Raw genomic sequence first — 14,310 nt, 5'->3', positions numbered from 1 at the left:
AATTTTAAACAAAAACGTTCAGTACTATGGGATGTTGAATAATTGGTCCATTTTTTTCCCCAGAAGGAAATGAATTGTTCAGTTTTCTCATTTACAAATGCGGCAATTTGCTCAATTTGATAAATTTCCAGTGTAATTTCCATCCATGCACTTAGAGTAGCACTTTCCTGTGACAACCATTTTTTGGTTATGCTCTTGTTAACAGCCACTAACAGAATGTTCGATAAATATCTATCTCTTTTTAACCATTCCTCGGGTATATATCCAAACAAAAATACTTACAATCAAAGGTTATCACAGATTTAAAAAATTTTTGTAAGGCATCGTGTATTTCTTTCCAATATTTTGTTATATATACCGTTATTAAATATACATTTTAATGCATCAAGTGGAGTTTTCGCTAATTTGCTCAAGTGTATTCTCAGGATGAAAAATCACAGATTAGTTTGTATTTGTTTAGGTGCGTTCGGTCAAATGAAGATGCATTTAAATAAGATTAATTGTAAAGAAGCTGATGGTTTTTATTTCTCAATCTGTATAGAACAAAAGAGACGAGCATCTCCTGAAGAAAAGAAATGTTCCACAAGAAGAGAGTCTGGAGGACTCTGACGTGGACTCTGACTTTAAAGGGGTAAGAGGTTTTTTTTCTGATTTCTGCTCACTTCATACCTTTCATTTAAAGATTATTATTTTTCTAAACTTTTTGCTCTTTATTTTCAGCAAAATGTAACGCTAGATGCCATCTTACAGGTAAGATTCTAGCACGTGTTGATGTTATTGTTGGTGAGAGAGGCTTTAGCAGAAGGCTCACTTCTCTTCTTCCACTCATTCTCCATTTGTCTTGTTTTTTCTCTACAGAACGCCACCAGTGACAATGCAGTGGTGCAGCTCAGTGCAGTGCAAGCAGCCAGGTAAAGTTTTGCGATATGGATATGAAAGATTTGCATTTTTTACACATTAATACTTTCTAAAAATATCTCGCTTAGCCTCGGGTCAACATACCTTCATAATAGTTGCTCTTTGCTTTTTTTTAAGGTATAGTTTACCCAAAATTAAATGTTTCAGTTCATTTACTATAGCTTAGTTCAGGGGTTTTCAAACTTTTCAGCACGCGACCCCTAAAATAACAATGCCAGTGACTCGCGACCCCCAATATCCTCTGAGGTGGTTATAAATACAGAAAACTTGCATGCAATGGCGCACAAACACACACACACCAATAGACCAAAGTCTATTCTTCGTTTAATTTTTTTTTATGTACGTCAGTGCTGTAAATGGGCCAGAAAGTTTAACCTGGTGTTATAAAATCAATCTGCTGGATCTGACGCTTTTGCTGTCTTTAATATAATGTATTTACCCCAGGGGTCGCAATTCAATAGAACAAGTAAATAAGCTACTATAGTAACTATAAACGACTGTTTTTTTCTCTTCAGTTGGTTATGAATAAAATATGGTAATTCTTATGGCCTAATAATAAGTAGATTTTTGGAAATCACCAGGCGACCCACCTTCATTGTTCCGCGACCCCTCAAGGGGTCCCGACCCCCACTTTGAGAACCACTGGCTTAGTTCACACTACATGATTTTGAGCCCGATTTGGAAGTTAAGTTAGGGAAAAAATCTGGGGGTGCTTGGCAGTATTTATGTGTGAACTACTGAACAACACATCAAAGAGGCTTGCTGACACATCGCCAACACCTCGCAGATGGAAATCCAATATCTAGCATGCTTTATATTCGAAAGCAGCCGGCCAATTCGACCCCATGTGCGGTCAGATAAAGTGACGAGCTGCAGTCAGTGAGAGAGCATATCAGCATGAGCTGAATGATCATTGTGCTCAGGAGCTCAACAGAAACATCTGTGATTGGCTAGAATGGACATCACTGCACTCGCTTTATTCTGTGTTAACACGAACACGAGAGTAGGTTATATTAACAGTGGAACTAGAATTCTGTAACTATTAGTAATACCATACTGCTCATTCTTACCGTTCTCATATAAGATGTCATATTGTCACATCATATTTACATTTAAAGCTTCTATTGAGATGTTAAAATTAAGCTTTGAATTTCTCATCATATTTCATGACACCATTACCCTAAAAATATTATCTTTTTTGGTAACACAGCCTATAAATATGTAGTTAAGATTCTAGAACACGCAAAGGTCCGGGCCTCGCTTTCATTTTCAGCTTTAAACAGGAGCTATTTCGTGGCACAGAAAATGTTGTTTTGAAAGATATATCTGAAGTAAACTTATGTTTTTGCCGTCAGAAAGTTATGTTTCTGTTAGCAGGATGTTGCCAGGCAAAAATGCGTGCATATTTAAAGTCCCAGCGAAAAGTAGCAGACATGCATGCAGTCATTTTGACCGACATGATAATTAAAGGTCGAAATGCTCAGTTCATTACCGTTTTGTAATTCAAAAAAACATAACAATATTAAAAATAAATACACAGATAATTAGCAAACATCAGGGTGTTATAGATATGTTTAGGTTTTATTTCAAAGTTCTTAAATTACAAAAATTTTAAACTCTAACTGCCCCGGTAGTTCTAGTGTTAAAGCCACATCTATCCACTTGAACCTTGCAGATGAGTGATTGGTTGGTTGAAGCATCAGTTGATTGACGATGTTTTTAAATGCTTCCTTGAAAGCTTGAAATGATGTCAGTGATGTAATCAGCACACAAGCAACCAATAGTGTTCCGCTTTTTCTGACGGCTCCTCCCTCAATTTCATTTGCTGTGTTTTAATAGCTTGACTGAGCTGTTGGGGAACGAGTTGTTGTCAGATCTTGTAGTGTGTGATTTCCCCCCCCCCCCCCTCTCTTGTGGATCATTTATGTAGTGTGTTGTGTAGTGTGAACAGCACAGCGAATAAAAGACACAAAATCAAGTCATTTAGTATTAACTATGCTTAACTCTTTAGATGGTTTAGATAATTATTTTTCTTTAGAGTATTTTTAGCTGAAACAGAGGTGCTTGGTGATTCACAAAGTGCAATTCAACAGCTAATAGCCTTTACGGAGTCATTAAATCGCATACAGAAATAACAAAATAAGTAGCCAATGAATTATGAAGTGAAATGATCAGTCTATGTGAGAAACATCCCGTTAATACATAGACTCCGCAAACAGCCCTGTATGTGTTCACGAAACACTTTTATTTTCAGTTCTTTAATATTCATTTTTGGTCTTGATGTACGTCATCATCAGTGCATAATAGCCGAAGGAAGAGAAATGAGTTCCTGCAAATTTTATTTTGTAGTTGAATTTGTCTAGTTTAATCAAGCTCTAAGTTGTAAGGAATCAAGATCTAAGTTGTAAGGGAAAAAGTGACAACAGAACAATGGCATGCTCTGTCAATTATGCTTGTTTTTAAATTCGTTTTCGTTATCGGTTTTAAATGAATTGTATTTACACTGCTGGCATGTATTTGGAGCACAGATAAGATGACTGACAGACATCTTGACTTTTCGTTTGCAGAAAATTGCTCTCAAGTGACAGAAATCCCCCTATAGACGACTTGATAAAATGTGGAATCCTTCCAATCCTAGTCAAATGCCTGGAGAGGGATGACAAGTAAGTCAATATGTTGCATTAAGTGAAAAAATAACTGTGTGCAAAGATACTTTAGAGTTATTTTTTTTTCTGTATCATAGTTGAAATGTGGTAGATTGTAAATTATAGACTTTTTTTTATTATTAACATATTCGTTCAATTCAGCAGTAATGCATTTAATTGATAGCTCTTTTAAAACATTCTGTCTTCAAAGAATTCAGAAAATGTTTTCAATATAATGTTAGCAGCAACTAATTTTATTTAATGTTTTTACTTCAATGATCTTAGGTGTGATTTAGTGGTAATCTTATAGGTTCATTTAAGCATTATTCATGAATACTTTATGCTTAATTAGATACAACTTGCTCAGATTACATTTCAGAGCCTTGCTGTTTTATGCGCTCTTTTTTTTTTTTTTTTTTTTTTTTTTTTTTTAATCAAGTGGTGCAGTACAGAAATGACTGTGTGCTTAAATAGATGGGTGTCACACATTTTTTTGCTTATTTTTTGCAAGTGAGAAAAACTCATTTGCATCATTTAACATGTTAAGGATTGCATTGTATCATCATAGTACACAAAATAATGTTAATGTCCAGAGTGCATTTTTAAGGCTTGCTTGTGTTTATAAGATGCAAACCAGCATGTGTTCATGCTTTACTTGTAGACAATTACGGTATTTTTTCATATATCTTACTTTGATTATATACAGCTACTCCGCTAACATGAAAACCACTGTCATATTTCCTAGTTCCTCTGTAAGGTTTGCCCTCAAGAGGCTCTGATTGGTCATTTAACATAATTTGCTGTGATTCGCGGATCGGCTCCATGTCACCAGGAAAAGCGTCATGCCCCTAAAAACATGGGCTTTCACGCTGTGTAAACAGTCAGTCAGAGTAGCTGTTAGCCATATCAGTTAAAGCCTGAATCAGACAGAAAATGAAAAGCACACAACTAAAACTCACGTCTGCTCTCCTAAAATAACATTTGATAAGTGTCTTTCGCATATACTCGGGTTATAAGCATGTGTAAGTAATATGAAACATTCACATATATTGTATACAGGTAAAGCGGATGCATAGAGAGAAGCTGCAGTGCTGCTGAAGATTGAATCTTATGAATTTGTAGCTAAATTATTAGCGGTGCCAAACAGCATTTCCCAGTGTTTACGTCCTTGTTTACGTCCTCGCTACAACATAGTGTTATCGCTAAAAACTATGCATGTAATTGATTAGTTTAAACAAATAAAAATACTTACAGGTTGTGGCCCACAATCCACAGCTTCGTCTATCATGGTTGGGGGAGTTTTTAGCCGAATCCATTTAGATAATATTTAATTATATTTTTTTAGAATTCTCTAGAACATAATCAAAATTAAACTGTAAGCACTTCTCTCTTTGTGTCGTGTCCTTTGGAAGCCCAAATTCAGAAAGCAAACAAGCTTTTTGAAAATAGCAGCGTTTGCGTGGCATTTTAGCTTTCTCTGCTACATTACAGCATTACAGCGGCTTTTGCCAAGCCACTTCACTGCGCGTGGTGAATGCATGTAACCTGAAGCTTTTATGATCTCGCTAGCCTGGATGTATTTTTTTTGTAATCCCCCAACTTTGTTTGGTTACACTTTGCTAAACTAACTCTGTAAAAGCCAATGTTGAGCGTATTGCATGCAGAGATGTCGTTTTTGTTCACACAGCTACATTAAACATCAACTAGAGTTTAAAATATGATATCATTGTGGACAACAACTTTAAAGGGTACCGCATCTTAAGTGCGTAGTTATTAGGATAATGATTGTACTTCATACACCAATAGAAATCCACCCTAACAACAGTTTTAACTTTCATCTATTTGATCACAAGTTACTGGAAAATTAATGAAACTGCTTTGTGTAATACAGTTGAAGCATTCAGTCCGTCTCAATTCATTACATTCGGTCATGTCTGACTCAAAACAAGCCAAGAAATGCTTCTTTAAAGGTCAATTCCGGTTACAAATACACAATCCTGTGGGAAAGTCCTGCTGAGCTGCTGTATTCAGAGTATTGCAGGCAGTGGTTCTTTATTCAGAGTGGTCAGGGCTGAAATGTTGTTTACCGTTGCCTTAAACATACCAACTTCTATTTCTCTCTCCTTCTTCATCAGTCCTTCATTGCAGTTTGAAGCTGCCTGGGCTTTGACTAACATTGCATCAGGGACGTCTGCACAGACACAGGCAGTGGTCAAATCCAGTAAGTGGTTCAGACAGAGACTTGAACGGCCTGTTTTGACTTTATCGGCTCCGTCTGTAGTTAAAGTCTCCTGTTGTTCTCTTTAGATGCTGTCCCATTGTTTTTGAGACTTCTGCACTCTCCTCATCAGAATGTGTGTGAGCAGGCCGTGTGGGCGCTGGGAAACATCATTGGTGAGTAACTGTGAAATGTCCTCTCGGTGTTACTAACTCTGAATTTATAAAAAAGGAAGCAAATGTTCAGTGAGTGAGCACTATATGATAATAAGGAGAAAGCTAGACAAACTTTTTTTGCTTTCCTGGCAACAATTGAAGAAACATTGACCAATAAGATTGGAACTTTTTGCTGTCGTGTTCATAGCAGCTGCTGTATGCATATTGACCTCTGCTGGTTCAAATACCATTAAACACCAAATCAATTATCTAGAAATTTATTAGTGTTTAAAAAAAGTCAGAATTATTAGACTAAAATGGAGCTATAAAAAGAAGCTCATGAAAGTTAAATAATTTTTTTATCCTCCTAGAGTAATATTTTTGTTGTTTATCAATACATCACTCACTGGCCACTTTATTAGGTATACCTTACTAGTACCAGGTTGGGCCCAATTTTGCCTTCAGAACTGCCTTAATTCTTCGTGGCATAGATTCAAAAAGTTACTGGAAATATTCCGTAGAGATTTTGGTCCATAGTGACATGATAGCATCACGCAGTTCCTGCAGATTTGTCGGCTGCACATCCATGATGTGAATCTCCCCTTCCACCACATTCCAAATGTGCTCTATTGGATTGATGTCTGGTGACTGTGGAGGCCATTTGAGTACAGTGAACTCATTGTGATGTTCAAGAAACCAGTCTGAGATGATTCATGATTTATGACATGGTGCCTTATCCTGCTGGTAGTAGCCATCAGAAGATGGGCACACTGTGCTCATAAAGAGATGAGAAACAATACTCAGGTAGGCTGTGGCGTTGACACAATGCTAATTGGAACTAATGGGCTCAAAGTGTGCCAAGAAAATATCCCCCACATCATTACACCACCATCATCAGCCTGAACTGTCAATACAAGGCAGGATGGATCCATGCTTTCATGCTGTTCATGCCAAATTCTGACCCTACCATCTGAATGTTGTAGCAAAAATCGAGACTCATCAGATTAGGCAATATTTTTCCAATTGTCCAAATTTGGTGAGTCTGTGTGAATTGTAGCCTCAGTTTCCTGTCTTTGGCTGACAGGAGTGGCACACGGTGTGGTCTTTGGCTGCTGTTGCCCATTCGCCCCAAGTTTGCACGTGTTGTGTGTTCAGAGATGCTCTTCTGCAGACCTCGGTTGTAAAGTGGTTATTTGAGTTACTGTTGCCTTTCTATCAGCTGGAACCAGTCTGGCCATTCTCTTCTGACCTCTGGCATCAACAAGGCATGCCACCATAGCTGCCGCTCACTTGAGATTTTCTCTTTTTTAGATCGTTCTCCGTAAACCCTACAGACGCTTATGTATGAAAATCCCAGTAGATCTGCCGTTTCTGAAATAGTCAGAGCAGCCCGCCTGGCACCAACAACCATGCCACATTTAAAGTCACTTAAATCCCCTTTCTTCCCCATTCTGATGCTCGGTTTGAACTGTATCAGATTGTCTTGACCCTGTCTACATGCCTAAATGCATTGAGTTGCTGCCATGTGATTGGCCTGATTAGAAGTTTGCGTTAACAAGCAGTTGGAAAGGTGTACCTTATAAAGTGGCCGGTGAGTGTACGTTTCATAAATTTTAACTGTTTTTGTGCAGTAATGGGTTATAAAATGTAAAGGAATTTAATAAAATAGTTAATTTTCATGTAAATATAAAGTTCTCAAACAGTAAAGTGTAAGTATATTTAATATGCATATAAGTTTCTATCATAAGTTTTTGTTGTCTATTAATTTTTATTGAATAAAAAATAGGATAATAAAAATGTGGTTTCCTGTAAATCTGTCATATTTCACATTCACTAAGCCCCCATTTACACTGCCAGTTAAATGTGACCCAATTCAGATTTTTCAGAGGTCAGATCTGTTTTTTGACCGCGTTAACACTGAAAAAAAATGCATGCATTTGGATTTTCAGCGATCGGTTTCAGGCCTCCTTCATATGTGGAAATAAATCTGATGTAAGTCAGATATGTGACAATGCGACTATCATGTAAACAGGCAGATCAGATTTATTGAGTCATTCCGTTTTGTACGTCATTAAACTTGTGAAATTGTGGTACTTCTCCGTGGTTTAATGATGTAGAAGGAAGAGCGTGTGTGGAGACGCCAACACGGTAAATAACAACAATGACACAAGAAATATGGAGGAAGAAAGTGGTCAGTTACCACAATTTGCTCCCACCAGACCTGAGATCTCAAAGAAATCAGATACAGTATGGTTTTATAAATCTTGGACATTTTAGAAAACAATTTTTCATTTCCAAATGGATGCAAAATATTTAAAAAGTATAACAAAATCCCCATCTTTTGGGTCTTGTAACAGCCGTGATGCTCATCAGTGGTGTGTTTTCTGACATTACTGCACGTGTGTTTGTTTTATGTGCTCTGTGCAGGTGATGGACCTCAGTGTAGAGATTACGTCATCTCGCTCGGTGTGGTCAAACCTCTCTTGTCGTTTATTAATCCTTCCATCCCCATAACCTTCTTGAGAAACGTCACCTGGGTCATTGTCAACCTGTGCCGAAACAAAGACCCTCCACCACCCATGGAAACAGTACAAGAGGTGAGCAAAGTGTGTGACCCCTGTTTGTGCATTTCTGACTCGTTCGTGTTGGTAAAAAACGATCCTTACGTCATCCAGTTGAAGATTTTGTAAACGAATTGAATAACTTGCAATACTACAGTAAAAATACTGTAATTTGATTGGCTAAACTGATCCCTTTAGCTGTTTTTTGACTGAATGATGTGTATGAGGCACTTTATAAACTGGTAATTAATTCATTACGCCACCGTTTTCAAAATTTCAACAGATATTATGCATTTCTTTTGCCTTTCAGTTTCGTCCGCAGTAATCTGTCTGTGTGTGTTTTTAGCATCTATTCAGTCAGATATAATGCTGTGTATGCTGCGTGCCAATATTTAATATTGTGCTCATTTCTCTTTTCTGCTATCTGTAATCTGGAGGTGTCGCTTTGAGCTGAAGGGAACATATTGTACCTCCTGCTGCTATGAAATCATTAGACTGTGTTTTCACTCTCTCTGTGTGTGTGATATAGCAACTGCTTCATTGATGGCAGGTCTAATGAATATTCTGTTGCGCTACAGCTGATTTCATGTTTACATGCGGTCTGCTTATTCAGTTTCAACTAAAAGATGTCTGTTTTTCTCACTCAGATTCTTCCTGCCCTCTGTGTACTCATATATCATACAGATATAAATGTAAGTACATGTCGCACTACTTCTTCCAAACAAAAAAGTGCTACTTTTAATTGGATAGTGCAGTAAATGTGGTTTAAGTGTCTAGCTCACCCAAAAGTGAAAATTCTACCATTATTTGCTCGCCATTCACTTGTTCAAAACCTATTTGGGTCACTTCTGTTGAGCACAAAATAAGATATTTTGAAGAATGCTGGTTGACTTTGTGCAGAAAGAAAGTTTAGAAGGGCTTTATTTTGCAAAAATGATTAGCTGACTAGATTAGCTTGGTTATTAAATGACTGCTTGCCGTACATATCAAAACAAATTTCATTTTGGATTAAAGAGCCCCTGTTTAGCATTGTAAAAGGTCATGTTTTGGTTTTGGGGGTCTCCAACAGCAGTCTGATATGCAATCTATATATAAAAATACTTTTATTAAAATATGCATTTATTTTGACCCAGTTATCCCAATGACTCCCATATGATTCGTTCAGCGATTCATTTGCTCTCAAACCCCTCCTTGGGATGAAGCTAATCTGCGCTGATTGGTCTAGTCTGTTGTGGTTGTTTTGTGATCTCGTGCATTCGGCAGGAGATGGAGAGAAGCGTCCAAGTAGTAGTCAGAGCACAGAATATATGTGTGAGCCCAATGCAGGAATGCATTAAAGCCATGCAGTTAAATATCAGCATATTACTCTGTTCTTAACCACAGCCCCAAGTAGAAACAATTCAGTACAGACACACTTTCAGTATTAATCTACACAGTGGCAAAAGTTGAACTATTTTGAAAATTGACTGCGTGTATGAAGAACAGCTGATTGTGGCCATAGCAACTATATATATATATATATATATATATATATATATATATATATATATATATATATATATATATATATATATATATATATATATATATAAAAATAAATAAATATGAAATTAAAAAAATTGTGTAATTTTGGACCCGGACATTATTGGAGTAGTTTTAGGTGCCAAATGTGTATTTGAAAAATGATCTATTGTCTTATTTTAGTGTTGCAAACGTTGTAAACTAAACATACATTTTCCTTTAGGCTAAACTTTTCCTAATATCTCACAAGTTTGTTGATAATTGTGCAGCATGATCACTTCATTTAATCTGAAGTTTATGCAAATGAAAACAGTCTGCGTTTCTCATTTAACGTCCTCAAATCTGCTGTTCTCTGCAGATTCTGGTAGACACAGTGTGGGCTCTGTCGTATCTGACAGATGGAGGTAACGAGCAGATTCAGATGGTAATAGACTCAGGTGTTGTCCCGTACCTTGTCCCACTGCTCAGCCACCAAGAGGTCAAAGTTCAGGTAAAAACACATGCACATTTATGAATCTCTGTACACTCTAAAACCAAAAGCTGGCTTCTAATGTTGTTCATGTATTGTCCGCTCAGACTGCAGCGCTGAGAGCGGTGGGGAACATTGTAACCGGGACAGACGAGCAGACTCAGGTGGTGCTCAACTGTGATGTTCTTACTCACTTTTCCACCCTGCTCACACACCCCAAAGAGAAAATCAACAAGGTGAGACACAGAAACACACATCACATCTGAGCCTATTTGTGTGAGGTTTACTCAAGATGATGAATCACAATTGCTTTACTTGGCTAATTTCATAAGTGACTCTAGAAATCTCTGCAGTCCCAGTTTAAACGCAGTGCCTTGTGTTTATTGTACATCTGTGATGCGTCTGCAGGAGGCGGTGTGGTTCCTGTCTAATATAACAGCAGGAAACCAGCAGCAGGTGCAGGCTGTAATAGATGCTGGTCTCATACCCATGATCATTCACCAGCTTGCCAAGGTAAGATGACTAGCACTTGGGCTACTGTACATTGAGTTAGTTTATATATATATATATATATATATATATATATATATATATATATATATATATATATATATAAAGCAGATTTAGAAACCTTTTTTGATGTTCAGTTCTGAAAACTGAATTAAATGGATGTGTAATACATCCTTCATACTAATTCTAGCTTGACTTAGGGCTGCATCATTTGGAGATAAAAATCCAGTTGCAATTTATCTGATCAACATTGCGATTTGTGATTTAAAATGTAATGTACTATCATTTCATAAGAGCTGCAGGTTTGATGTGGTGGTTTTAACAGCACCAAAGAAAGACTAGGCATAATCACGCTACACTATAGTGTAGCGTACTATAAGTAGGCTACACTATGCTTCTGTTTATTAAAACCATTTTTCACAATAAAGTTGTCAGTTGTCATGACAAATTCAGAAAATAGCTACAGTATTTTACATTCAATTTGATAAAGTGTATATAAAACTTTTACTTTTAGATTGATGCATTAGAATATTATAAATTACATGAAATCCAACCTGAACTCTCTCATAGAATTTTAAGACATTTTTAGACTAGATTTAATCAAGTGGTTATTACCAGATGTCGTATTGGGCATACGAGAATAAACTATGTTTTTTTGCCCCAAGGTGAAAACCCTACTCAGTCTTTGTGCTGCACAACTCCTCATTTTACTGGACTGTCCTGTTTTTAATGATTCCAGAAGAATTTTTTATGAAATAAACTCTCTTTAGGACATTTTTAGCAGTGACACCAGAAAAGATTTTAGAATTATTATCATGTATTAGTACTAAAAATCTTATTTAATTTATGTATTCATTTGTTTGTTTATTTTTAATTGTATATTTATTATTGAAATGTTCCTGCCATGAAAATAGCCGTGGGTGCTGACATGGCATTAAATAAAAACACATTACATTACTTTTAGATTGCAGTACATTCTTCATATAGATTTCATTACATTCACAGTGCACTTACAATGCTTTACATGCACAATTTTAGATTTTATTTCACAGCACAATAATTATTATATTTAAATCTCATAATAATTCATAAATATATTTATATATTTAACAATTTTGTCCTTTAATACAAGCAGTCAGATATGTGAACTGTACCCTTAATTTTACCTGCTCAAAGAAAACACAGTCTTTTTGAATGTTGCTCCAATACACGCACTGAACAACATGAGCATAAAAAGCAAATAAACAAATGTAAATATGAACTTATTGCTTTTTGAACGTTGTCGAGCAAGTTCTTAAAAACTTAAAGTCTTAAATTTATTGAATTTTTGTCTTTAAGGTCTTAAATTATTTTAAACTGGTCTTAATTTGACTATGTCCATGTAAACCTTCTCAATCAGCCAAAAATTCATCACCAACAATCCATCTCAATAAAACATTTAACAAAGCTGTGTTTATAACTAATATTATAATAGCACATTTAATAACTGAGCTAATCTAATACAAATTGGTCTGAAAGTTCTCCATGTAATTAAAGACCATATAGGTGGAGGACGCTGACCTGGTTAGACTGTTGCATGTGCATACATATAGTTTATTATAGTTTTTAAAGAGCTTATAAGTAGTGTTTAAAAATGACTGTGTATACCACTATGGGTTGTTTGCCTATTTTGACACATTATGCCTATACCTAATTATTACTATTTTTTGATGGGGCAAATAAAAAATTAATTCCACTAGACAAACTGGGCCATTCGAAAAAATAAAAGAAAATTAGTTGTAGACCTGTAGAAGTCTAAAATATCATTCATAATGGTCTTAAAAGGTCTTGAGTCTTAAATTGGACTTGGTGAAACCTGTAGAAACCCTGATTGTAGCTAACCCTGAATTGCTAATTTACATCTGTAGTCCCTGGGCAGGATGTTGCGACTCTCCTAAGTCAGAAAATCTGTGTTTAACCAAGTTAAAATTTTGTTTTTGAGCCACAATTTTAATTTGCATCACTGCTTACTTTTATATTACATCACAGCTCGAGACAGCTAGTGAAGATAGCTTTGCTTAGCTTTTTTTTTTATTAGAAACTGCAGAGTATATACTATTCATACTGTCATAACATTGGCTTTAATCATCATTTATCATTGAAACCCAAGCCTTATCTAATGGTCAATGCAAACACTCATTACAACAAGTTTTAGCAGTTGCAGATTAATGTCTGGTAAACACCCTAGAATTGGCATAAACATAAAAATATAATACTAATCTTTACTAAAGAGTTTTTCCTCTATTTTTGTGACTTAATTTAGTACTGCGTCAGGCTTAATTTCTAGTTTAAACCATCGCTATCCAAAGGCTTAAATGTCTAATTTCTTGTTTTGTTTTTTTCTCAAAACAGGGTGATTTTGGGACACAGAAGGAGGCTGCATGGGCCATCAGCAACTTGACAATAAGTGGAAGAAAGGATCAGGTATGAACCGCTCACCACGAATCTCTTGATGTTGAGACACTTTCTTCTCCTTGCTTCATTGCTTATTTGGCTGTGATTGGCAGGTGGAGTACTTGGTGCAACAAAACGTGATCCCACCCTTCTGCAACCTGCTCTCGGTGAAAGATTCTCAGGTGGTCCAGGTGGTCCTCGACGGACTGAAAAACATCCTTATCATGGCCGGGGAGGAAGCCAGCACAATTGCTGAGATCATTGAAGAGTGTGGAGGTAATGGACATAGTATAGAAATGGCCTCTCTTCAAATTTTTACTGGTCAATTTAATTTACACTATAAACTCATAAAAATCTTGCCGATCCTAGTTGTAAGAGCAACAAATTAAAACTTGACTTCTAGTTGATCATTTGGAAAAGTGGCAAAAGGTAAATTTTCCCAATGAATTATCTGTTGAGCTGCATCCCAATCATCAGAAAGACTCCAGAAGGCCTATTGGAATCAGCATGGACCCAAGATTCTTACAGAAATCAGTCGAGTTTGCTGAAAGAAAAAACATGGTTTGGGGTTATATTCAGTATGGGGGTGTGCGAGAGATCTGCAGAGTTTATGGCAACATCAACAGTATGAGGTATCAAGACGTTTGTGTTGCCCATTACATTACAAAGCACAGGAGAGGGCAAATTCTCTAGCAGGATGGCGCTCCTTTTCATAGTTCAGGCTCCATATCAAAATTCCTGAAAGCAAAGAAGGTCAACGTGCTCCAGGATTGGCCAGCCCAGTCACGAGATATGAACGTTATTGAGCATGTCTAGTTTAAGACGTTGGAGGAGGCATTGAAAATTATTCCAAAGACTCTTGATGAACTCTAGGATTCCT

At 36.5% G+C, this 14,310-nt stretch overlaps 1 protein-coding gene across 1 annotated transcript in view; it reads left to right on the top strand.

Moving 5' to 3' along the window:
* The window catches only part of kpna3 (karyopherin alpha 3 (importin alpha 4)), a 37,801-nt gene that overhangs the window by 22,345 nt on the left and 1,146 nt on the right, over positions 1-14,310 (top strand). Inside the window, exons 3-15 of the mRNA NM_201320.2 lie at positions 542-631; positions 721-750; positions 859-911; positions 3,486-3,581; positions 5,699-5,784; positions 5,871-5,957; positions 8,364-8,533; positions 9,145-9,189; positions 10,377-10,508; positions 10,595-10,723; positions 10,896-11,000; positions 13,389-13,460; positions 13,544-13,706. Coding sequence (NP_958477.2) covers positions 542-631; positions 721-750; positions 859-911; positions 3,486-3,581; positions 5,699-5,784; positions 5,871-5,957; positions 8,364-8,533; positions 9,145-9,189; positions 10,377-10,508; positions 10,595-10,723; positions 10,896-11,000; positions 13,389-13,460; positions 13,544-13,706 — 1,258 coding nt within the window. The remainder of the gene's footprint in view (positions 1-541; positions 632-720; positions 751-858; positions 912-3,485; positions 3,582-5,698; positions 5,785-5,870; positions 5,958-8,363; positions 8,534-9,144; positions 9,190-10,376; positions 10,509-10,594; positions 10,724-10,895; positions 11,001-13,388; positions 13,461-13,543; positions 13,707-14,310) is intronic.

This window comes from Danio rerio, chromosome 1 (genome assembly GCF_049306965.1).
Source record: "Danio rerio strain Tuebingen ecotype United States chromosome 1, GRCz12tu, whole genome shotgun sequence".
Lineage (NCBI taxonomy): Eukaryota > Metazoa > Chordata > Actinopteri > Cypriniformes > Danionidae > Danio > Danio rerio.
The sequence above is the reverse complement of the archived record's forward strand: the minus strand, read 5'-3'. Positions and strand labels throughout refer to the sequence as shown.